The sequence below is a fragment of the Pomacea canaliculata genome, linkage group LG14 (genome assembly GCF_003073045.1).
Source record: "Pomacea canaliculata isolate SZHN2017 linkage group LG14, ASM307304v1, whole genome shotgun sequence".
Taxonomy (NCBI): Eukaryota; Metazoa; Mollusca; class Gastropoda; order Architaenioglossa; family Ampullariidae; genus Pomacea; species Pomacea canaliculata.
The window spans coordinates 1,020,189-1,047,340 of NC_037603.1; the positions used below are offsets into that span (position 1 = coordinate 1,020,189).

The following is a 27,152-nucleotide window of genomic DNA, read 5'->3' on the forward strand; positions in this document are numbered from 1 at the left end:
GTGTTAATGTGTCATCATATGAGTGAGTGTGTCAGTCTACAGGTGTTGTATCTGTGTCACTGTGTCTATAAGAGGTTGTACACACTGTCAGTGTCTTGTGAACGTCTGACCATGTCTAACAGTATCAACTGCAATCGCTGAGTGTTGACTTGCTCTACTGTGAAAAAAATGTTGGTGAACTGTTTACACTGACAAGGTGAGGCATTCATTTGATAAAATTGTTTATTTGTTAAGTCACCGTCTTAGAAGACTTGAGTGTCCCGAACAAATATCAAATACTCTAAATTAAGACAGTTTTACCGATACATTTGTTTTCAGCGTCTGACATTTGATTCCAATCTTTTCAGTAAATTAGACATTACAAAGTTTTGGGGAATTGTAAGATTTCGCGATGTACAGATGGTAGCTTCAAACATGGTCCACAGTCAATAGTCATAGCTGTCATGTGAATTACGAGCTTCAAACAGCTTATATATTTATATATATTATAATATCTCCCAAACTAATAAAGATAGAGACTCAAGTTTTGTTTTGTGTTTTTAGTATTTTCTTTTACTTTCATGTGAACATAAAATATTTATTTAATAAAAAGTTATTTTATGTGGCGGTACGTACTTAAAGAACCCTTTAGTGTCAGGTGCAATGTCAGCATGTGCGATGTAGAAACTTTATCTATTGCATTCAGATTTATACACTTTTTTATGGTAATTACTGAGCCTATGCTCTGTACACTATCCCGTAGATATTTGACGCTGGCTTCATACTTCATAAATCACACGAACATTAAGCATAAACAGACTGTAAAAGTAAATCACAGACTAAATATTCAGTTCTAAAAATCTAACAACTATTCTGGCGTCAAACTTCCTTAATATTACAAATAATAATTTATCATTAATAATTTATAATATATTTATTATAATTTATCGTCTTTATCAGTCAGTTAAAGTCTATTCCATATTGAAAATACCCGCTGATAATAATATTTCCGTCAGAAGCGGAGTTAGGACCACGTGGGGCCTGGGGCCGACCATCATCGCGGGGCCTGGGTCATGGAGTACGTGTATCAATATCCCTATTGATATGATGCCGGAAGCACTGAGTTATATACAGTTAGATACGCTGGATCAATTTCGGGAAATAACGCACGAATTTAGTGTTTTAATTGTTTGTAACCTTTCCCACTGTTTGTGACTGTAGCGGCTTTTTCTTAAAGCGAAATAATATGGTGACAATAACTTAATAAACTGCTTGTTATTATTTAAAATTTAAATTAAAATATTCTTGTCTTATCTCCCGCTCAGCCAACTTTGCGGACGTCAGGTGAGGCGCTGTGTAAATTATCGTGCTAATAATGGTCCGGCACCTTCGTCATCTTGCGGGGCTGTTGCCCCCAAACCGTACTTCATACTCACTGGCGATGTTCGTATCGTCCCCGACATTAGTTCAGCGGAAAACACGCGGGAGGACGAAATGCCGAGAGATGAGGGGAAGCGTGCTGACCCATGCATTACACCTGCAGATGTTAAGGTTCAAGTCTGCAGTATACAATTTCCAGACCTATGGTAGGCGGGGTCGTCGGGGTAGCGGGCCAGGTGCTGAATCTGTATTTTGGGGGATTTTTATTAGTGTAGTTATGATATGTGCTTAGCGTCTAAGACAATGTTAGGGAATTCTCTTTGCGACCTTTCGAGTGACCAATCCCTGAAAATGGTCTTCCAAACAACACCAGTGCCAAAATTATGGATTAATTAAATAGGGGAGAGCCCCACCATAACACGTTCCCTCCTCAAATGTCTTCTTATCATCATTGTAAAGCACAGTCGTCTCAGAGAGCTCTCAAGTCGTCTCGCTGCCATCTTCTGTCACTCTTCACACGAAGAAATCAGAAATGTGCTAACTTAAGTCGCCCGACTCAGCTAAGTAAGGGTTTATACCTGGGGGAGGGCAGTCTTAAAGTTGAGTAAGAAATTTTGTACTTAGCGGACTTGAGTTGTCTTGTGCACACCGAGTTACTGTATTTAAAGTTAAGTCAGCCAACTTAAGCTTAAGTTCATGTTTAAGTTCGCTTGTGCACACCAGCCCAGGTATGTACAGCGTCCCCACAAAGGTGCATTTAATACACACAGGATGAAAACCTCGTAAAGAATATTTTAATCACCATTTAAATCATTTTTCAAATCATCAGCACTGTTAAACACCCTCACTGTTACCGAGATTCCTTCTTCTTCTCCTCCTCCCCCCAACTCACACACAAATGAAACGCTTTAATCTCTTTGTGGTATGTAGTATTTTTAATGTGTCGATTAAAAGGAATTAATTTCAACTTAAGCTTCAACAGACGCCTTCAAACAAGAGAGACATGGTTTTCTCCTTATCGAACTTTCAAAACATTACAAGATCATCAGACATCATTAACAGTCAAGGATGCGTTCACCGCTGGCATCATGCAACTCGGCATTACATCCTCCACAGTAGTTCTCCCTGGCAGGACGAATTACCACGACACGTGAAGTAAGCTGAAGTAGAAAAATAGTAAATAGTGGATTTTAAGTAAAAAACAAAAGTATTGCTAACAACATGAACTATCTATTGAGAGGAACTGATTAAATAAAGACACGGTTGTGAGGTAACAGCTGTTGAACATGTAGATAGTTGTTCTTATTGTAATCAATATGAAGATAGCTTAAAGTATTAAAGAGACCAAGATAGGTGTATCGAAACGACATGTAGATTGAAAGATAAAACAAACCAACTGGTAATATTGGTAATAAGTGCTTCAGTGGTAGATGATACTGAGTCATATTTGATCATAATTGTGGGTTGCACAATGGATAATTTTTGTGTTGTTAAGAAAACATTGCAGGCAACTGAAATGGTGGATTGAGCTTCTATTTGTGATCAACAAACAGGAAAGCTTCAAGCATTTTGTCAATACCTTTACACCAGCACCGTATACAAAGAAGCAAAATATAGAAAAATAGCAAAATATTGTAAGTTATATATTATCATTATGCTAACCGGTTCCTTTGCAGGAAACTAAATGAATGTGTGTGTGTGTGAAAACAAAATGAAAAAAGAATACGCATTTTAAAGAGATGCTATAATGTGTTTTGGTCCGTTACTTGAACCCTCATTTTAAAAGGAAAAAAAACCAAAAGCATATGATAAATATGTCAAGGTTACAGGCACATAATAAACACAGGCAGAGAAAGATTGAAAGATCAGAGCACAAATCAGTGCTTACGAGAGATTATTGCAAGAGACTATTGAAGAAGATCGAATATTAGAAAAATGATTGAAAGTCGAGAAATAGCCACAACGGTACCAAATGTATCAAGAAGACAAAAATGTAAAAGTAAAAATGGCCTCTACAAGTTTTGAATTACACGAAAAATGTCAAAGGAATAAAGTTTACCATTTTCGTAACAGAGTAAAAATCCATTTGCTCGAGCTGTAGCCGTGTTCACAAAATGAGTTTTTGACACTGCACTTCTGACAAAGTCATCAGTCACAATATAAACTTTGTTAAAGTCATTCTGTGAAATCGTTAGTTAGGCCACGTTTCCCTAACACATCCTTGCATTTCTGACAAATCAGTTCTTCAAGACATTTATCCACAAATCAGGGAACATCAGGCGTCTGTGTTGCTTTGTTCAATATTCCAGCGTTATCCATTGCATAAGATGCTCGTCTGATGCCTCCTGTAAAAGAACAAGAAAAAACGCCAGCATTATCCATTGTAAAAGATGCTTGTCTGATGCCTCCTGTAGAAGAACGAAAAGAAACGGTTATATCATTTGTCTCCACGTCCCTGACGTCTGCTTGTCTAGAAGTCGACGGTTCTTCCTCTTCACGAGAGGTAGAAGGCTGAGGACTAAAGGTCAGCGGTCTAGCCGTGTCCATGTTTGCTGTATTTCTCGTCACCACCTCGTCCTCGGTACCGCCACTTTCTCTGTCAAGTCCTTCATAATTAAACTCTTCCTCCTCTAATGGTGATGACACTGGAGAGGAGGAAGAAGATTCATCGACAATGTCAGGTGGTGTAGATTGTCGCAATGTCAAGTTTGAGCGCTCTGTGCGGCTCATCTTAGGTAAGGACGATCCTTCTTCCTCCGAACACGACGAATCCGCCAATCTTGTACAGTGGAACCTCGGTTAGCGAACGCCTCGGATAGCGAATTTTTCGGTTAACGAACAAAAATTTCGCTAAAAATTTGTCTCGGATAGCGAACAAAATTTCGGATAACGAACAAAAATTTCGTTAAAAATTTGTCTCCGATAGCGAACAAAATTTCGGATAACGAACAGCCACGTGAACCACACGTGACCGACCAGCATGTAATCATTCGCGCTCGAGACAGTTACGATCAGTCGTTCCTTACCTGTGCGCATCCTTCTTATTTAGTGATTGTTGTGCTTTATTTTAATAAGATAATCCTCAATCATGGCTCCAAAGAAGATTAAGAGCAATTAATAGTAGGGAGGTAATGACAAGGACGCGGCCAACAAATGAATTGAAAAAGGAAATGATTTCAAAGTATGAAGGTGGCATGCGTCTGTCGGATATGTGATGTCGTATTACCGAAGAGTTTTACAAAAAAAGGCAGAAGAAGCAGACACTGGACAAGTTTTTTTCTTCAACCTCAAAGCTACAGAAAAGGGAAGTCTCCCCGATTTTATAATGTCACGTGTGCTCATGGAGGGGGATTCAAAGCAGTAATTCCACCCCTTCCTCCCCACACCTGTTTCCAACCACGCCGTCCAAACGGCAAGTTTTCTGTTTAAATGCTTTCGTTAATGTTTTTATGTTTATTTAACTCCGTTTATATTGCATTATAACTGTCTCATTAAAACAAATACCTATATATATATACAGCCTGTAACTTTCAAATAGCGAGTCAACAGGGGCTGGGAACCAATTAAATCTATTTCCTTTATTTCTTATGGAAAAAATTGTTTCGGATAACGAACATTTCGGTTAACGAACAGCTTTCCAGAACGGATTAAGTTCGTTAACCGAGGTTCCACTGTATGTTTTTCAGGAGACAGTAATGTAGATCTCTCAGCATCAGCTGTCCTTTCTCCCTGCATGGCATCTCAATCCCTTGGTGTGTCAGATTCGGTGTCCAATTCAAATCCGCTAAATGTTTCAGGTATCCACCACTTTGTGTAGTCTCATGAATACTTATTTCCTCGCTGGTACATTCCCCATTGTTTAGGAGCAAGGATGGCCAGATCACTGATCATCGTTTTGTAATACTCTGGAAATTGCATGTGGTAGCGATGGATGAGATGTATTGCATAACAAATGGAACTTTGCTTGCATATAAGTTTTTTGTTCCGGTGAGGCTCAAGACTGAAATTAGAATCTGTCAGTCCTTCGAAAACTTCAATGAAAGCGCATTTCAGTCTCTGCTCAAGAGACTGATTATCTTCAATGAGGTTGTGGCAGAGACTAAGGAAGACACACAGGAACTCCTTAAAGAGCTTTCTAGCTTGGTACGCCATGCTGTCTTTGTTCTCCACGGAAACAGAAAGGTCGACAGCAGCAGTTAAGCTCCAAGGCTCTTGTGGCCGTTCACGAATATTACAGAACACTCTCTTGGCGATTTCAGAATCTTTAAAAGTTGTCAGATGTGCGCACACAGAGTCAATATCACTGCGAACACCAAAAGCCTCCAAACACTTTATAGCTTCAATATATTGTCTATTGTAGCCTGGTGTTTGTTGTATTATCCTGCGTTGTTGCAGTCTGAAGGTAACTGGTGTCCACGGCGCACAGCGGAGGAAGGCTTCTTGACAGACCTTGATTGGCTGCTGGTTACTCATCTTCATGGAATTTTTGTAAAGTCCTGATACACAAATCTTTTATTTTCTTTGTTTTGTATGCATAAAATAGTTATCGTTCTTTAATGCCTTCCTCTTTGAACCTTTCTCTGTCGCTGTTCAGCGTGCAATGGGGACACGGGCGGAGCTCTCGGGGAAAGCGCAGCAAACCGTGTGACGTCATCAAAAAAATGGACCAATCCATAAGAAGGATTTTTGCAGCAGTTCCCGCTGGTTTTCGCACCTCTAGCTATCATGAGGAGGCAGGATAGCCTAACTGCTTTTTTTTCAAAAATGTTTCGCGCTTGTTATACGCCAGTGATGCCCAACATTTTTCGGCCTGCGGGCCATACACATTTCCGACATGCGCGCCACGGGCGTTTCACCGCAAAAATACAAGAAAGAAAAAAAAAATAGAGTAGATACCATTTTTATTAGAAACAAGTTGTACTTGCCATTAATTATGTAGTAATTAGTGGGATATTTGAAGTTGTTTACCCGAAACCAACTTGTGAATGTCCGGCTGCATCGTAGAGACACCAAGTCAGAGCACTGAATCGAAATGTTCGTTAATCGAAAAAAAAAATTGGGAAACGCCCCTACGTGGGGATCAATACTTCTTCTTCCCTTTTTTTCTGTTTTTTTTTTTTTTAGTTTTCTTTTTTATTACTAACATGCCGATTTTCTGCACTGTGGGCAGAAGTTTCGCGGGCCAGATGGCACCGCGTCGCGGGCCGGATATGGCCCGCGGACCGTAGGTTGGGCATCCCTGTTATACGCTGTTTGTAGCGGGTGTCTGGGTGTCTTATAAACAAATCATAATCCAGAAGTATTTCTATACGGGCCTGCGAGATTTGTGGGATGAAAAGACGCTAACAGATTTTTCAACACTTTTGTAAAAACAAAAGAAAGATAAGAAAATGCCACCTACTTGTTAGTACAAGTATTGTTTCATATAAAGGACAAACATGTCCTACTGCATATGGCGTTTGGGTGTATTTGTGTGTGTGTGTGTGTGAAGAGTAGCAACGAATAAGTGTGTGAGTTTGAGTTTATAAAGATTATGTGTGTTTGTGTGGCGAGGGTTTGTACCACAAATTACAGGTGTATAAACACACAACCTCGCTGTATCCACATGCTTGGGGGCAATGACAAGATGAGGTTTATTGTCTTCACCAGACATCTGGCAACCGACAACTCGTCACACCATGTTGGTCAGCTCGTGAAATCTTTATTATAATTTAGTGTTTATAGTCCCTGCGTTTGAAGGTCTGTAAATAATAACAATAACAACAAATAATTTTCAAAGCACATTTTCCCAAAGTTACAGTAAGCTCAGTGCGATATATACAAACAAAAGATATTAAACTACAAAAATGCTTAAAGCACATTCGTACACAGACCAAGCATGTCAGTAGAGAAGTACAGACATACTAACAGCCATGAATGTGTCAGAGACCTACACCAAGTACTATACGACTGAACACGTGCGAGGGCGAAAGGGTGTGAATGATGGACGTTTCCGGACTGCGTGTCAGTTAGATGTTTAAAAAAAAAAAGAAAACAAAGAGAGGTGTGATTGGAGAGAGAGAGTAAAGGGTGAGAGCAGGTAAGGTGACCAGATGTTTCGGGAGCAAAAGCAGGATGCGCACCGATGATGGTGTCGTCCCCGACAAAGAACGCCGAAAAAAGAGGTGGTGGTGGTGGTGGGCGGCGTGGGAAACCTTTCCTCTGACTTTGCCGAGTAGTGATGCTTTCAACGGCAGATCTGTCCACGCCACTACAGTATTCCATTTTAAAAAGAAAAACGGTTTTTTAAAATTTAAATATAAACATTCCTACCTTATCTTGTTTTCCATCTTCTTTTTCTGGTCTGAAGAAGGAGCACCTGCAGATGTTGAGTTTCAAGTCTGCAGTATACAATTTCCAAGCCGGAGGTAGGCTGGGCCGTCGGGGTAGCGGGCCAGGTGTCAGAGGGCCGCTGGACACAATGATTTATCGTGCATGAACCGTCTAGATCAGGGGTGGGCAATTAATTTTCCCAAGGGGCCGCATGAGAAATTGGGATGGTTTTAGAGGGCCGGACTAATATAGTTAACTCAGTTTTACCCAATAATGTATATATAGTATATATACTGGCTAGCGGGCCAGCGTGCGGGCCGGTCAGAGACAAGAGGCGGGCCGGATTCGGCCCGCGGGCCGCCCTTTGCCCAGGTGTGGTCTAGATTCTAGAAGAACGCTCGTGCATTGAGGTCTGTGAATTAATGTGCCACTGAAGGGGCCTGCAAGCAAGTTGGAATTGACAGTAAAGAGGTAGGTATGTTACTGATGTATGGCCACTCTGTGAATGGAGAGGATGGGGCCCGCCACTGGCACTGCAACCTCTAAGCCCGAAGTGAGATATCAAAGGAACTTGTTTCCTGTAGTTACTTCACCTTACCGTGAAACTTTCTCCTCCCGTCTCTCCATCACTCAGCAAACTACATTAGTCTACAACTCTATACCAGGGGTGGGCTTAAACACGGCCTGTAGATGCCTTTGGATCGGCATCGTCTGCCAAAATGTAAAATGCACTTGTTTTCACTTTTTTAAACATCGGCCTCGGTTAATTTGCTAAAAATGTATTTTATCAAGTATAACAGAGTTAGAAATCGGCAGTCTGTAGCATTCTAACACAGAGAAAGTTAAAAGATCACAAATAATAACAGGCTGGCATAGGGGACGGCTGCCTTCAAAGGAAAGTGAGTGACTTCAAGCAGTTTCACTTTACACAATAAAGTCGGAAGGTGAAAGCCATTATGTACTCATTTGTTGTCCATCCATTATCACTAGGTTTGGTGTGTAGTCACCTGCTGGCGTGGGGTTAGGGTAGGGAGGAAAGTTAATGCCACTGGGAAGTGGGTGAACTCAGACAACCGTCACCCAAGAAGCTGACACCTTAAAGAGGGACGAGCAGACGACCACCGGCGATGTACCAGCGGCGCGTGCAATAAGATGTCGGCCGGCAGGTCATCATCGTCACGGGTCAAACACCGGAGCCCGCAGAGCAACGAAAAGTAAATCGAAATCAACAAGACAAACCAAAACCATGAACGTGTCTTTATGGACTGATGTCTGTATGCCGAGACCCACTCTCGGCCGTTTGCGAAGTGATCGGCTGTTGGTCTCGGCGAGCCGTAACAAAGAATGTGAATAAAACAGGAAGCTATGTCGTTTCCTGCCTCTTTTTAGTAGCTAATCCGAAATGTGAAAAAAACCGGAAGTTTTGTGGTTCCGAGCCTCGTTCTAGCAGTTATGTGAAAAAAATCGTCTGCCACTTGTCCAGGGATATTAGTTCGTGGTGTGACACTGTAACAGTGTAACTGGTCCTTGGCTGTGAACGGCGGGTGACTCAGGCAGTGGCCTGGAAGGGGGGAATAACCTTTTGAACTGCGGTGACAGTTGTGGGCGCCATTAGCTAGAGGGGCGGGTGTACATGTTCGTGGGATTGTGTCTGATTTGTGTTTTTGTTTGTTTTTGGTTTTTTTTTTTTTGTGCGTGCGTGTTATGGTGGGGCTCTCCCCTATTTGTTTTGTTTGGCCATCTGTATGAAAGGGGTTTTGTTTTCTTTTTTTTTTCCTTTCTTCCATATTTTTATTTTTTATTTTTTATTTTTATTTTTTTCCAGTTTTGTGTTGTCGCTTCGGGTGCGCGTTTCTCCATGTTAAAAATAACACGTGCTGTAGTTAGCTTTTGTTGTATAGGTGTAGGTATACGGGAATTGTATTAATTACTACAGTTAGTCACGTGATATATTTTGACAAGTGGCGCTAACAATGTGGAATGCCTTGGACAACAAATATCTCACTACATCGAGTGTCGCCCATGTTTGACATCCTAGCTGTCTACCATCATCAAGAAAAGGAGAGGACATGACAGTCTATATCCTGTCCTGACAGACCGCAGACGACAGTCGCTGCCTCTTATAGACTTGGTCCTGCTGAGGGGAGACCACTGTCAGCCATGTCTGGTCCCCCGCCGTCTGCTTCACAACAGGTGAGACAAGGTGTAGTCAACCCAGGACTGGGAGTCTGTTGGGGTTAGACGGGTCAAGGTGAAAGACGTTACAACTTAATGATAAAAAGAAATTTAACGATTTAAAAATTTTTTTTTGTGAAATATACCCATGCGTATTTTTATCAGACAAGCTGTGTATATTGGGTTCAGTCTAGGATGTTACCATGTAAATGTTATAAATATTACAGGAACAATGCTGGAAAGGAGACCCTGGAGGAGAAAGTTCTAGAGGCGAAGGAAGAGTCGAAGTTTATCTACACGCCGTGACCGACGAACAGGCTGCACTACTTCAGAATACAGGTGAGTTTGGTTTTCGTGTTATTCTCTGAGAAATATTTCGTTTTGAGCAAGATCAGGTGAATAGTGTGGCTTTTCCAGTACGGCCATGAACTAACGGATGCTCAGGTTGGTGTCAGCAGATGCATTGTCGCTGTGAAGCAGCCAGGGTGCAGCTTCTCACAACACCCTGAATACCCAGCAGTTCCTGGCCGAGGATTTTGTTATCATCTACCGTGATATATTGGTCAATAAGCAAGTCTACAAAGAGATTTTGTGGCGTTTACTTCGCTCATTGTAAATGAAAAGACAAGAGTTGCAACAAGAGAAAGGGCGGCTTCACCACAATGTTGAACAACTCAAGCACTAGGGGGCGCCCTTGACGGACTATGACTGTCGGGGCAGAGATAGCTCCCATGAGGCTATTGGGGAGCACCGCGGTCGTTGAGGTCTTCTACATTGTGTGTATGATACACTGTGTGTATGATACATTGTTTGTATGAGACATTGTGTGGACGAGACCATATTCAACTTTAAAGTTTTGTATCACATGCCCTACGGCACCATGGCAGACTCTCAAAAGCCTTTTTAAAGTCTATGAAGTTGTGATGTACGTCCCACTGATACCCAAGATGTTTTTCTATCAGGACTGTGCTCCTACCTGCTATGAATCCAGTCTGTTCTGTTTCTATTAGTTTTTCTGTCGCAGTGCTGATACGATTCTGTGTTGCTTTCAACATGAGTTTGCTTGGTTGGATGATTAGACTGGTTCCTTTATCTAGAAAGAATATAAAAAATTACTGCTTTCATTCTTTTGGATCATTCTGCTCGTGTCTAGACACTTTAGCACACAACGTAAGTATAATTACCACTTAGTTTGTTGTCTTAATTACAGATTGAAATGAAACTGTCGGCTAGATTTTTGTATTAAAAACATCTATCAAAAATATATTTTTTTTTTTTTTACAGAAAGCATACATCTACTTGACGAGGTGAGCAAACAGTCAGGCGCTGACGTAAACTTTGATGTCAACTCGTCACCTGTACTCGGTAGGAAGGTTGTCACCATACGTGGTGTTCAATCTCAGATCGACGAGGCAGTCAAGCTCATCAATAAAAAGGTTTGTTTGTTTTTTTACACATTTACTTAAATAAAAATTACACGAGGATCTAACAGTATAATTATAAGCAAAAGTGTCAATGTGAAAAAAAGCGATTTGAATATGAACTATACTAAGTAGTAAACAATAATACCATTGGTAATTTGTAATAAATATTTCCTTTCAGAAAACTGGAATAGTTTTATGTAAAAGTAAATGATAAAGGTTTGTCAAAGAAAAGTTGAAATAAATTGACTTATAGTAATACGTCAAGCTTTCAGTTTCATGTACTAAAGCGGCTTTGATGCAGTTAACATTATCAGAACAAGCCCAGACATTCTGGTTACAATGGGTTGAGGCCGCGTTCCCTGATCTCGACTCTGACGCCTACTTCCTGCCTCCTGTCTACTTCAACCGCGTGCCGATGACCAGAGAGTCCATTGCTGGTGAGAGTATTGTGGTCCTTCAGCCAGCACCTGGAAAGGCCGGTCAGTCCAACAAACAAGCGACGACTCCACCTGCTGCTGGTCAGGCTCCCAGTCCTCAACCTACTGGAGTTCAGGACAGTGATACCAGAGACGATGCCGCCATGAATCGGGTTCTCATGTGTCTGCAGACAATGTCTAAACACAACAAAGAAGTTTTGGTAGGACTTAGTCAGCTGAAGTTCCGAGAGTACTTGGGTGAACCTTGTTACTCAGCCGCAGTTGCCCAGTTACCTGTAGCCCTCAGTCTTCCATCGTGTCTGCCCCGAAACTGGAAACAAGGAGACTTTGATGTACTTCTTCTTCACCGACATTTTGGTTTGGTCGTACTTGAGGTGAAGACATTTGGTGACAACCTACAGGAACTGAAAATGTCACAGCAAGAAATAGATAATCAAATAAAAAAGAAGCTTAAACAGGCCGTGTCACAGCTGAACAAGGCGGAGGCCATGTTGTCTCACCTGGTGTCCGACATCGCTCCCGGTCTGCGCATCACTAAGACCATCGCTTTCCCCAACCTCACTGCTCGTCAACTTCAACAGGCCATCTCCGGCGACACCCACATAGCTCAAGTAAAAACTGTTTCACATCATGAAATTAAAATATTCTGTACATTTCACTGTTTTACAGACCAATTAAATACAGTTTTACTTTTTACTCGTAAGCGACTTACGTTCAGAAGTAGACCGAATGAGTTTCTGGAGTAATCTTATATGGCCACAGCTCTCTCTCTCTCACATACTTTAACAATTATCTCCCTTGTCATTCAAGGGAGCTGGTGCTGTTTAGACAGGCACCTCGGCTATGGGGACAACACTTTAACTTCCTGTGGTAGTCTTCAGCGAAATACAAAAAAGGGTTAGTGAGGGAGGAACACCCGGTCTCCTTTGCTTGTCCGTGTTCAATGACAGGGTAAAGCCGCTTTATTTAAACGCTTAGTCCTTAACTGATGTCCAATTTGAACCCTGTAAACTATAATTTTGTAATTTGATGAATTGATGATTTTTAAAATATCCGCAAAGCATATCTGGAAAACTGTTACAAAATTAAGTTATTGCAACCAGTACCTTGTTGATGCAGGGATTTTCTCTCATTCTCGGTATCTTTCACTCTTAGTTTCGACACAATGTCCTTCTGCCACGCTGGCTTATACGAGATTGCAGCAATAAAGTTCACACATAATCCTGGGCTTCGGTGAGCACTGTGTTCCGTTACACGTCCCTCCTTAACTCTTGCTCACTGCTACTCATACACATACACATTCACACTTACAAGCCGCGAACGGAGATAGCCCTGGTTGGTGACATCAGATGATACTATAATTTTCAAAAAGCTGCTTAGTTTAGACACCACAACTGTCAAAGAATACGCTCTTTTGATCACGTGGTTGTATTACAGGACCTGTGTCTGTGTCTGGGAACAGCAGACCCCGCTGACATCCCAGGTCTGTGTCTGTGCTGTGATCAGATGTCTGACCCCAAGACACCGTGTGACGTCAGTAGTCACGTGCTGAGGGAACTCGGACACTGGTGGCAGCGACGTGTGGCTGGGGCTGGACCTGACAGTCACATGACACGTTACGTGTACAAGACACTGGTAGCCAGGTGAGTTGTAGAAATGTATGATAAGATATAAATTCTTTTTTATTATTTTTGGTAAGTATTTTGTTGTCCAGAAAACAGTAGGGGTCGTGATGAAGTCATTGGCTCTGTTGGTCTCTTTACTTTAAAATCGCTTGTTGCCTCATTGTGTCTGCCGAGGATAAGATCATTAATCAAGCTTTTTGGGACTTGTAAGGTTAGCTTGTGAACAACTAGGAAAACCTAGCTGTGGTGCGTGATTGGTTGTAGTGGCAGGTAATGCGGTACGAATGATTAATCGCGTGCATGTACGGCCACACCCCTGTGGGACCCCGGGGTATGATTGCCTAGCAAGCATTGTAAGAATAGGGTCCCTGCCATCCAGCCAGGCATGTCGTAAGAGGTGACTAAGGTGGATACCTCACCTAGAGGTAAAATAGGTTGTGGTAGGGCTAACAACCCCACCATGTAAAAAAAAATCATGTTACAGAAACTAAAACCAGAGAACTCGTCACAGATGGCGGAGGTAATGAAGCACACCAGGAGACTGGACTAATGACGGACGACAGCCAAACCCGAAAGGTAGCTGGCGCCCCGACAGCGGATTTACTGAAGCCGAGGCAAAAGTTGAGGGTGGGGTGCTGGAACGTCCAGACCTTGTACCAGACTGGCAGGATGCTCCAATTAGTCAAGGAGTTTGACAACTACAACTTGGACATCCTGGGAGTCAGTGAGGTCAGATGGACCGGCACAGGAAAGAGGAGACTAGTGTCAGGACATACCATCTTGTTCTCAGGAAGATCAGACGCTCAGCACTGTGAAGGAGTAGCTCTACTCCTCAACAAGAAAACGGAAAAGGCACTGCTGGAATGGAAGCCTTATGGACCCAGGCTTTTGAGAGCAAGATTCCATTCAAAGTACAGCAAGCTGACAGTGCTAGCTTGCTATGCACCAACAAATGACTCCGAGGCAGAAGACAAGGATGCTTTTTACGATCAGCTCCAGGCAGCCTCAGAAAGCGTTCCAGCCCATGATATGCTGCTCATCATCGGTGACCTTAATGCCAAGGTGGGAAGTGACAACACCTGCAGGGAGCATGTTATGGGCAAACATGGAATCGGAACCATCAATGACAACGGAGAGAGACTGGCAGACTTTTGTGAAGAAAACAACCTAATGATTGGTGGCACACTCTTCCAACACAAAGACATCCACAAGGCAACATGGACATCACCAGATGGGATCACAATGAACCAGATAGACCATGTCATCATCAACCGAAAATGGAGGAGCTCACTTCAAGATGTTAGAGCCTACAGAGGAGCAGACATTGCCAGTGACCACACTCTTGTGATAGCCACAGTTTCTCTGAAGCTGCATCGAGGAAGAGGCAGAAAAACTACAGCGCTGGAGGGAACATTTTGAGTCGGTTCTAAACAGACCAGATCCCCCTCAGCTTGCAGACATCCAGCCAGCAGCTATAGACCTTGACATCTGCACAGACCCACCAAGCCTGGAAGAAGTGACAGCAGCAGTCAAGACAATGAAGAACGGCAAAGCACCAGGGGCAGATGGAATAACAGCAGAGATGTTGAAAGCAGATATAAATGTGACAGCTCCCAATCTGACTGAAATCTTCAGGCAAATTTGGGAATCAGGGCAGGTCCCTGTTGCGTGGAAGACAGGGCTCATCTTCAAGTTACCCAAGAAAGGAGATCTTGGAGACTGCAATAATTGGAGGGGCATAACACTTCTTTCCCTCACCAGCAAGGTCTTCAGCAAGATTGTTTTGTCATGACTGACGGCAACTCCTGGGCGATCCTGCTCCGAACACATCTTCATTCTGCGACAGATTCTGGAGCAGAGCAACGAATGGAACACACCGCTGTACATCAATTTCATCGACCTGGAGAAGGCTTTTGACAGCATCCACCGCGAGTCCTTATAGAAGATCCTGAGGCATTACGGAGTCCCTGCAAAACTTGTTCAGGTCGTTGCAATGGTGTACAGCGATTTCAAATCCCAGGTTGTCAGTGACACGGAGCTCACTGACCCCTTCAACGTCAGTACCGGGGTGAAGCAGGGCTGCATTCTGTCGCCGTTCCTCTTCATCCTGGCCATGGACTGGATCATGAAGACTTCCACCGACAGTGAGAGGAGAGGGATCAGATGGACCATGACTATGACAGCCACAACAGCGCTGGAAGACTTGGACTTTGCTGATGACATTGCCCTGCTGTCACACCGCCACCAAGACATGCAGGAAAAAAACAAAGGCCTTCTCAGAAACAGCTGGAAACCTTGGCTTGAAGGTCAGCACAAAGAAAACGAAAAGTATGAGAGTGAACGCCAGAGTCCAAGACAGCATCAAACTAAATGGAGAAGAGATTGAGGAAGCTGACAGTTTCTCCTATCTTGGGTCCAAAATGTCAAACACCGGGGATGCGGAGGTGGAGATACCATCACCAACGAAGAACTCAAACCAAGTCCATCACCACGCTGGTTTAACAAAGGCGTTGGCGATGGATTGGACATGTGCTCCGCCAGCAGACAGCAGACCTCTCAACAGTCGCCGTACGATGGACTCCAGACAGCCGAAGAAAACGAGGCCGCCCAAAGGAAACTTGGAGAAGAACAGCGGAAAGGGAGATGAAGGGAAAGGGCTGAATATGGGGTCACCTAAAGCGGGTTTCAGCCGATTGACATCGGTGGCGGACTCTGGTTGAGGCCTTATGTGCAACCTGATGCACGAAGAGGAATAGATAGATAGATGTACGGCCACAAGCCAGCGTTTAATATTGTGTTTAGACCTAAGTTCGAAGCTTGTCGCTAGGGATCCTTTGAGTGTAAGAATCGAAGAGGACGTTGCAACTCAAGTCCTCGCTACCTCGTGTGTCAGCAATCACCAGTCAGACAGAAGACGTTGGAACAGGGACACAGACCAAGAAGGTGAAAGTCCGCTCACCAAACTTGAGCATAAAGGGAGAGTGACTTTTGTCGCTCCGAATCCATGACTAACTCCTCGTAGCGTAGTGGAAAAGTTGCTCGGGTCACAAGAGTCGGTGCTGATTTCTACTTTGAGAAACTTCAGGCCTGATGGTGACGTAACCAATGTGCACTCTCTTCAGGGGCGATTCGTGTTAGAATTCGTCCCAATCCTCTACGTCGTACATCTTTCATCGCGGTGCCGGACAACAGAAGACCCAAGTCATCGAATAGCATTTCTTCTGCGGCGAGTCTAGAGGTCCCTCCATACAGCAAGAACTATTGTGCCAAATCTCAAGTGACGGTTGTGTGTGTCCATCAGAGACTAACACACCACACAGGAAGGGCGCTTGGGTCAAGTCAAGTGGCGTGTGTATGTATTGTAAGGAGTGAGTGAGTGTACAGCATTGTGAGTATTGCAGTTAAGAATATATTAAATGACTCACTAGAAATCTGGATTAGTAGTAAGGAGAATAATTAGTGTTAACGGGACACGATAACTAGCCGAGATAGGGAATTAGTTCATTTGCATATTTGCATGTTCTTTTCTTATTCCTAAATCATTTGGTAATTTGTATAATCCTCTCGATGATTAATAGCCGTCTTTAATATACTAAATTACCTTGTGTGGTTTATTTGGGTTAAGCGTGTTGGGGGCTCAACGAGTTAATTAAAAGTGTAACAAGCAGTTCAGTGTGAGAGCAAGCGGTAAATGACGATGTGAGTGGTAGAGGTATCGAGAGTGTGATCAGCGTAGGCGACTAGGACAGAGTGACCTCTGGTGCATCTAAATTCAACTTCAAATATTTTTTTATCTGAGACAAGAGCTTGGAAATTTGCGGTGAACTTTCTCTTGACAAACTTTGCGAAGAAGATGCGTCTGTGACACAAAGTGGAGATGAGATTATGGCGACGCCGGAAGTGACGACGACTATTGAGAATCAAGAGGTCCACCACCAACAAGTGTCCGAAGCCCTCACAGCGCTGGACACATGAGGGAAGTTTGCCTTCAGGCCCCTGGGGGCAGCGACATGTTGGGACACGTGCAACGTGCGGAACACGTGATGTTGTAAATACGAGCACAACTCACAGGACAGGCCACCTTGGATGAGTTCATCCCCACGGGACATAAAGTCTTGTCTACACACGGTCACAACCTTGCTGCTCACCTGTTGGACTTTGACATCGTAATATGTTTAGACAGGATTGTGACATGCGGTGTCTGTCATACTTTCTCCATGTCTGGATGTCACGTGAAGCAAGTAAAGTGTTTCCTCTATGTCACGTTTATTATGGCGGTCCCTTGAGAAACGTGAAATCGAGGTTTTACTGTAAATATTTTATGAAGATTCTGTACAGTTTGTACTAGTTATGTGAGGTTACTTTGTTTATTCACTCAGCTAAACTATTTTCACAAAGTTAACAATAGCTATTTTGTCCCGATTGGTGTGAGATTACGGAGGTGACAGTATTTATTGGTGAAGAGAATAAAGTTAGAGAGAAGAATTCATGCTTCACCGCGACATGTACAACTCTTAGTAGACAGTAGACCGTTAGTGACAGAGAGAGAAACAGAATTTAGTAACTACTTTCAATTTTTTGTTTTGTTTCTTATCATAGAAGTACGTTAGTACGTCAAGAAAAAAACATTATCACTCAATGTATCAAACCACTTGTAGTAAATGATGTAAATTTCTTAATATATACATACCGTTCGTCATTTTAATAGTAAGATGAGCTCAAATATCCAACATTTGTTTGTTGTAGGTTCTGTGGTCCGGCGACAACAGTGACTGTGCCATGCACATGTCCTCCACGTGTGAGTGTCAAGACCCTGGGTGAGGCCGTGTGGTGGACAGGAGAGTGCTACACTGCTGTAATAACACTCTTCCCGGAGCAAGTTCACCTGCTACACACGGCGCCTCCCAGACTCTTTGTCGCCGGACCGCCCGGTACAGGTAAAACTGTGGTGCTGCTGCTGATGGCCATAGAGTGGCTGCGATGTGGTCACCACGTCTACGTTGTCAGTACGTGGTGGGGGAGTCGAGCAGCGTGCAGCATGTTGTATCACCTGTTGCTGCAGACAGTAAAGACACAACAGTCAGCAGGTGTATCACCCGGTCAGCCTCACCTCCTGCAGTATGACCTTGAATTGGGTAAAGACGTGGAGAAGGCCGTCAACGACTTGTCACAGGCAGCGAGCGGAGGGTCGTTGTACGTCATCGCTGATGAAGTAGTGAGTGAGCACAGGTGAGTTGTACAGCGTGTGATGTGATGATAGACACACAGGTAGATGCTGTCTACATTTACTGGATTACAACTATTTGATGTTTAACAGGTGATGTTTCCTCAACAGTTGTGACACCTGATGGAGGTGTTGTGTTGTCAACATAGATTTGTTTTGAAGCATCGGCTGTTACACAGTTTGTGTTGCAACACGTGTCATTATTGTGACATCACTTACATGATGACATCATTGTTAACAATATTACACATGATACACAAACAGATTTACACATTAATAATAGTACACAGTGTAACCCGTGTAGCTACATCCTATGTTACAGTCTTGGCTACAGAAACAACAACTTCCGGTCTTTGTGTAAGTTGCTGCCGACACGAGTTCCTCTTCTCCATCTGTGGGCGGCAAGTTGCTTCCATGATAACGCACTCGCCAACTGGCCAGTAGAATATTTAACCAGACCCCTCCGTTCTCCTCCGGCCGTCGTCAGGGAAGTCGAGCAGGACGCGAGGATCACTACACACCGGCGTGTACTGCCGTACATTGAGCGAGGTGTGCCCGACCACACAGACGGCCCGCCAGTCACACGACTGTATCACCGAGGTCAGGGTCACTCAAGTCGCAGACCAGGTGAATGTGTCACGTGCGGTCGTGAGGTGGCCAGTTTCCTACACAGTCTCCGTGTTGGTGTTACAGGTAGGTGTGTGTATTGTTTTGTGTAACGTTGTTTACATTTAAACACTTACCTGTGTGATAAATAACGAACGTGTGAGAAACAGTGTTGTAAATAAGACTGTGCTAGTGACGTGTGTCTCTCAGCTTACGTGATGACGTCACGATGCTATTGTTTATATCTATGTTGACAGGGAGAAGCACAACAACATCTACAACATTGACCTCTACCAGTGGCGGCACAACACCACCCTGTCTACAGTGGAGAGACGTGCTGGTGTTGAACTGGGATTACGTTAGTGATCAGTCGGGTGTGGTCACAGGACTGCAAGAAGCGGGTATCCCAGTGCAGTTGATGAAGGATGATGACATCGAGGACGTTGCCACGGCCCGCAGTGACGTGGTGTGGGTGGCGAGTGGACTTGGTGTTCGTGGTCTGGAGAGAAAAGTCGTCGTCTGTCTGGAGGACCCTGATTACGGTGTATTTAGACCTTTCAACTTCACCTCTGTCCGACTTGACCTCCTGTCCCGCTGTACGTCACAACTTGTGATTGTCTTCACTGACTACTAGCCGCTAGAAGGTGACTGACACTGACACTAACACTGACACACCTGTCACCTGCTGTAGTCGTGTGTCAGTCTCTTATACCAACAATTGTCTTTTAGTGTTTGTTCTCTTTTACTCTCAGTCTATTACCACGTCATCACCTTATGACGTAAAAGATATTTCGTCATTACAGATTTTTACATCACGAGGTCCATGTCTCTGTTTACAAAACAACAAGTGTCAACAAGTTTGTCTGTTTCAGAGGGGTTTTTGTGTGTGTTAATGTGTCATCACATCCGTGCGTGTGTCAGTCTACCAGTGTGATATCTGTGTCACTGTGTGTATAAGAGGTTGTGCACGTGCTGTCAAAGGGCCTCATCAGACTGTAATGTCTGTTTGGCACAAACACATTCACACGATGTACAAATGTTGTTTCAAATCGTTTCTAATTGTCGCCCCCAGGTTTCACGGTGTTTCAATAAAGACTTTTGCTGACATGACACTGTTACAGTTTGCCAACATTTTGTCACAACACACACTTTACCCTGACCGTGACATGTCATGACACGAAATCTCACAATCAGCCATTGCTGACGGGATGTTAGCCCTCAGTGACGTCATGTGGATGGAGGATGAAGGTGGACAGCGAGTGTCGTCTGTCAGGAAAGCGATGATCAGTGCGAAGATAAAACGCGTCTGTACCTCTGTGTGTCGATGATCTATTTGACTAAAGAAAACCTTTTCCCGATCTGTTTGATGGAGTCAACACATGTATAACTTGGGACTAGACATTTCATTGTATGTTTGACTGCAGCTGTACTGTGTCTTGGGGTCACTTTGCTAGAGCGGTGAACTGCGCTGTGGTGGTGGTTATTCTTGTGGTGTGTGTTTTCTGGGTTTTTTTGTTTAAAGTAAAAGGTCTCAAAAACATGAAAACAATTCTCTTGACCAGCACTAGCGAACGTACGGTGACTATATCTTCTGAGAAAGCTATAGAATCCAAATCAATAGAGGGCGACATATAAAAGCAAAGTAGACCTCATCCAGCAAACAAAGACACGTGTTTGTTTTCGATAGTTCACATCACAAGAAGTAAGATTACAGACCGAGTACGAAATCTAATGTAACCGAGTGGTGGGGGTCGTATAGTGACGACAACAGTCCTATACTTAAACAAAATTCAGGAACTGTCAGCAGGTGTGGGAACCTTTATTAGACATGTTTGATGGTCACTGCTGCGCGCTGTCTCCTCCTCAGAGTTGTGGAGTCAGTGAGACACACCTGTAGGCTACCTGGTGATAAAACATGGCTACCCTTCACATTTTTGTGTATGACATTTTTGGTATATAAGTATTCCCGAGCATGCACTACACCCCGCAAGGTATGTGTGACCACTAGCTCTATTATATATACAGTCACTAGGTCTATACATGAATAACTTGTGACCACTACCTCTATGCTTTGTTGCTGATTTATCTAACATGACTTTTGTCAGTCTTTAGACATGTAACCAATACGTCAATGGCTACGTAGGTTTGGGCTACGTTGAAAAGGAAAACACAAGATGGGTTTCTCACGTTGAAGTTTCTTTATTCAACTCTTTTCTCGGTTGCTGGCCTGCCTCCTCTCTCTCTCTCAAATCTCAAACAGCATGCCAACCACTGTCCGCCCCGCTACTTATATTTCCCTACCCTCGGAACATTCTAGAATGTCGATCCCTCCATCCCCTGCCCCCCCTCGCCCTGTCTGGTCATTGTTTCCACCCAAGTTCTCAGGCGGGTGTAACAATAGACCAGTGGCCGGGGGTGGGCAGTTCAAGGTCGGCTACCTGAGCTCAACCAGCGTGGGAAAGGGCAGTGGTCGCGGGTGGACAGTTCAAGGTTGGCTACCTACGGACGCAGCCAGCGTGGGAAATAGGACAGCGTCACTCGACGCTGACCTTACAACAACAATTACATACTCAGTACACTTCTAGAGTGCTACACTTACCCGGGGAAAGAAAAAAAAATGTTTCCTTTCAATTTACATTTGAAAAAAAACGGAAACATCAACCCGAACATAAAACAAGATTTCCCCGTGAACAAATCTCTACAGTCAAACTGCAGCATATATACCTAATTACCATAGCATAACAAGTATTACACATCCATGTACATCAATTCAATACAACAAAATATCAGAACTCCCCTAAAGGTGTCTGTCAAAATAAAGCTACTGAAGAAAAAAGGTTCGACCGATCACACATCAGTTTCAATTACAGGTAAGCTAAGCCACCTCTCCAATACTTCCATTACATCGTTTATGGCCAACCATACAGACTGCATCACCTGGTGGGGAGCTTTCTGACTAGAAGCTAACAGATTTGCCATCTCTTGTCGGACACCATGCAACCTCGCCCTGTCCGACTGATTACCACTTGCACATCGGTGCATTAAGTTTAGTCTGTCCACCGGTCGGCGGATTCTGTCAGAGCGGCGTAGAGGTTGCTGCTCTTCACTGCCGTTCTCTGCTATCTCCTCACTTTCATCTTCCTCTTCACTGTCGCTCTCTGCTATCTCCTCTGTTTCATCTTCCTGCTCTACTTCCTCCTCCCGGTTTTCTGCAAGTATCGCGGCTGGAATAAACTCTGGTGCCTCTGGCCTCAAGTCTAGGCCCACTTCGATGTCTGGAAATTGCATCGGTTCGTCCTCCTCACCATTCCCACAGTCGGGGGGTGTGGCTGCTACCTCGTCTGTGCGCTGTCTGGGATTGTTGTTTCTGGTGGTTCTTTCCTGGGCCAAAGGTGGTGCCCAGCCTAATGCACCCACTGGGAGTAATAGATTGCGATGGAGTGTCCGTTTTGGTCCGGAGCCGTCCTCTCGTTGAACTACATACACCGGTATATTGTTCATTTTGTCCATCACGATAAAAACTCCTTCCTCCCAGCGGTCATCCACTTTGGATGTAATTCGTGGCCCCATCTTCTTTACCACTTCTAAGGTAGCTGCCAAAGCTCCTGCATCATACCTTATCTTGTTCTTAAGTGAGGCCTTTTCCATTTGCTCTGTGGCCATTCTGTATGCACTACGGAGGCTCTCTTTCAGGTCCTGCACATACTGCCTGCAACTCTTCCCTTGTCGCTTCCCTATGTCCAGGCCAAATGCCAGGTCGACTGGCAGTCTTGGGTGCCGTCCGTAGAACAGGTAAGAGGGTGAGAATCCCGTGCTGCTGTGTATGCACGAGTTGTAGGCATGCACCACAGACTTCAGGTGTTTCCTCCAGTCTTTCTTCTGTTCAGTCTCTAGAGTTCGCAGCATACCGATCAGCGTTCTATTCCACCTTTCCACAGGGTTTCCGCAGGGGTGATAGGGCGTGGTCCTGCATTTCTGGATTCCGGCCAGGCTACACAGTTCTTGGATGAGTTTTGACTCAAAATCCCGACCTTGATCAGACAGAATTCTGCCGGGGAATCCATAAGTCATGAAGAACTCGTTCCACAGAGCCCTGGCTGTCGTTCTTGCTGTTTGGTCTTTCGTCAGTACTGCTTGCGCGAACTTCGTAAAATGGTCCATAATGACCAGTATGTTCTGCTTTTCCCCTTTGACCTCAATGGTGAGAAAATCTATGGTCAGCAGTTCCAGTGGGTGTGATGTCACGATGGTTGACATGGGTGCTTTCTGCGCGTGCGTCCCACTGCGAACGCACCGTTCGCAGCTCTGGATTTTCCTCTTGAGATCAGCCGCCATGAACGGCCAGAAAAAACGCATTCGTGCGTGTCGTATGGCATCGTCAAAGTGGGTGTGGTAGAGCTCATCGTGCACACCTCTCATCGCCTCCTGTCGCATGGAGCGGGGTACCACCAGCTGCACCCGGGTTGATGTGGCGTCAGACACACGCCGGTAGAGCACACCATGTTCTAGCATCAGGCTCTTCCTCTCCCTGGCGTATATCCTGGTCTCTGGCCCCGTCACTGTCAGGTCGGTTCCTTCTTTATCATTACCTCGTGTTCCGAAAACCAGCAAAATAGAACCGAGGTCCTATTCCATTATTCCCCTCTGACTTTCGTTCTTGACTAATGAAAACATGCTTGGCAAATGCTTTCGCAGTTGTTCGTCTTGCGATGATCCAAGAATTTCACCTCTAACACCGCAATACGGATGCCCCCGTCTGTCCCTCTTCCCCGCACTTGAAACAGTACTTGCTTCTTCTCACCTTACGGGTCGGTCTGTCCTGCTGTACATGGGTGACACGCACCTCTGTACGGGCTTTGGTGCATCTCTCACCCTTCTCACTTGATGAATCACATTTTGAGATCAAACTCTCAATCTGCCGCACATGGCGGTATAACTCAGGGAAGGTGGGTCTACCTTCCCCAGGAATCCCAAATTTATTTCGAATGTCCATGGCGACCATAGGTTCGAAGATTCCCTTGGAGAATATATAATACAGCCTGCGGTTGCATTCCTCCTCCGTCAGGCCACCTAATGTTTTTAGCACCGACATCTTCGTGGAGAGTTGCAGAAGGAATTGTGACAGGCACTGCTCTCTGGTCGGTCTCATCTGACACAATTCGATATAGATGTCGTCTGCAGTTTGTAGCCCCCCAAACAGGGCCTGCAAGTCTGCAACCAATTCGCTGACGGTGCCATACTGTTTGTCTTTGGTGTGGAGATGTGCCGCTCCTTTCAGACTTCGTCTCAGGAACGCGAACTTCTCCTCGATCAGTGCATCGTCTTGTATTTCGAGCGCCTGCACTTTCCACTGCTCGAAGGTGACCTCTTGGGGCGATGTAGGCGGAAGCCCTGTAAATGTTTTTAATTCTGGGAGAGGAATGGGCGGTAGTAATTGCACATGTATTGCCTTTGTCACTTCGTTCCTAGCACTTTCAGACCGGAGCTCTTCTAGCTGGCGGCGAAGTTCTTCGATGATGCTGTCTTTATCTGCTGCTCCGGTGCTGTTTGTGCTGCAGTCAGCCATGGTGTTCTGCCGAGGAATTAAAGTTGCTCCTGTACAACTAGCCCCACATTGGGCGCCAGAAATGTAACCAATACGTCAATGGCTACGTAGGGTTGAGCTACGTTGTACATGAAAACACAAGATGGATTTCTCACGTTAAAGTTTCTTTATTCAACTCTTTTCTCGGTTGCTGGCCTGCCTCCTCTCTCTCTCTCAAAATCTCAACAGCATGCCAACCACTGTCCGCCCCGCTACTTATATTTCCCTACCCTCGGAACATTCTAGAATGTCGATCCCTCCATCCCCTGCCCCCCCTCGCCCTGTCTGGTCATTGTTTCCACCCAAGTTCTCAGGCGGGTGTAACAATAGACCAGTGGCCGGGGGGTGGGCAGTTCAAGGTCGGCTAACCTGAGCTCAACCAGCGTGGGAAAGGGCAGTGGTCGCGGTTGGACAGTTCAAGGTTGGCTACCTACGGACGCAGCCAGCGTGGGAAATAGGACAGCGTCACTCGACGCTGACCTTACAACAACAATTACATACTCAGTACACTTCTAGAGTGCTACACATGGAATCGGAACCATCAATGACAACGGAGAGAGACTGGCAGACTTTTGTGAAGAAAACAACCTACTGATTGGAGGCACACTCTTCCCACACAAAGACATCCACAGGGCAACGTGGACATCACCAGATGGGATCACAAAGAACCAGATAGACCATGTCATCATCAACCGAAAATGGAGGAGCTCACTTCAGGATGTTAGAGCCTACAGAGGAGCAGACATTGCCAGTGACCACACTCTTGTGATAGCCACAATTTCTCTGAAGCTACGTCGATCACGAGGAAAACAGGCACGTCAGCAGAGAGTGGACTCTGGCAAACTGAAAAATCCAGCCACCGAAAGGGCCTTTGCTATGGAAGTAAAGAACAGGTTTCAGGCACTAGGAGACCAACAAGAGATGACCTTAGACGACTTCAATCGAGTCTTACAGGAATCAGGAGAGAAAATACTGGGCTTCCAACGGAAAAGGAAAGAACAGTGGATCAGAGAAGAGACATGGAAGAAGATAGAAGAGAGAAAGTCAGCCAAACAAAGAATCAACAGCACCAGATCTGAACGCCTGAAGGAACAACTCACACAAAGATATACAAAACTAAACAAAGAGGTAAAGAGGATGGCAAGAACCTACAAAAGAGACCACATAGAGAAACTGGCAGATGAAGCAGAAAATGCAGCAAGTAAAAATGACCTGAAGACACTGTACAAGATAAACAAACAGCTAAACAACGGGTTTAAGAACAGTGATGTGCCAGTGAAAGACGTGAACGGTAATGTCATCGAGGGAGAGGCAGGAAAACTACAGTGCTGGAGGGAACATTTTGAGTCGGTTTTGAACAGACCAGATCCCCCTCAGCTTGCAGACATCCAGCCAGCAGCTATAGACCTCGACATCTGCACAGACCCACCAAGCCTGGAAGAAGTGACAGCAGCAGTCAAGACAATGAAGAGCGGCAAAGCACCAGGGGCAGATGGAATAACAGCAGAGATGTTGAAGGCAGATATAAATGTGACAGCTCCCAAGCTGACTGAAATCTTCAGGCAAATTTGGGAATCAGGGCAGCTCCCTGTTGCGTGGAAGACGGGGCTCATCTTCAAGTTACCCAAGAAAGGAGATCTTGGAGTCTGCAATAATTGGAGGGGCATAACACTTCTTTCCCTCACCAGCAAGGTCTTCAGCAAGATTGTTTTGTCAAGACTGACGGCAACTCTTGAGAAAGACCTCCGACCACAGCAAGCAGGATTTCGCCCTGGGCGATCCTGCTCTGAACACATCTTTATTCTGCAACAGATTCTGGAGCAGAGCAACGAATAGAACACACCGCTGTACATCAATTTCATCGACCTGGAGAAGGCTTTTGACAGCATCCACCGCGAATCCTTATGGAAGATCCTGAGGCATTATGGAGTCCCTGCAAAACTTGTTTAGGTCATTGCAATGCTGTACAGCGATTTCAAATCCCAGGTTGTCTGTGACACAGAGCTCACAGACCCCTTCAACGTCAGTACCGGGGTGAAGCAGGGCTGCATTCTGTCGCCGTTCCTCTTCATCCTGGCCATGGACTGGATCATGAAGACTTCCACCGACAGTGAGAGGAGAGGGATCAGATGGACCATGACTATGACAGCAACAACAACGCTGGAAGACTTGGACTTTGCTGATGACATTGCCCTGCTGTCACACCGCCACCAAGACATGTAGGAAAAAACAAAGGCCTTCTCAGAAACAGCTGGAAACATTGGCTTGAAGTTCAGCACAAAGAAAACGAAAAGTATGAGAGTGAACGCCAGAGTCCAAGACAGCATCAAACTAAATGGAGAAGACATTGAGGAAGTTGACAGTTTCACCTATCTTGGGTCCAAAATGTCAAACACCGGGGATGCG

At 44.6% G+C, this 27,152-nt stretch overlaps 1 protein-coding gene across 1 annotated transcript in view; it reads left to right on the forward strand.

The window, feature by feature from the left end:
* Window positions 1-20,624, forward strand: part of LOC112555487 — a 52,891-nt gene extending 32,267 nt beyond the window's left edge. Inside the window, exons 7-8 of the mRNA XM_025223921.1 lie at window positions 18,079-18,134; window positions 20,587-20,624. Coding sequence (XP_025079706.1) covers window positions 18,079-18,134; window positions 20,587-20,624 — 94 coding nt within the window. The remainder of the gene's footprint in view (window positions 1-18,078; window positions 18,135-20,586) is intronic.
* Window positions 20,625-27,152: the final 6,528 nt, after the last annotated feature.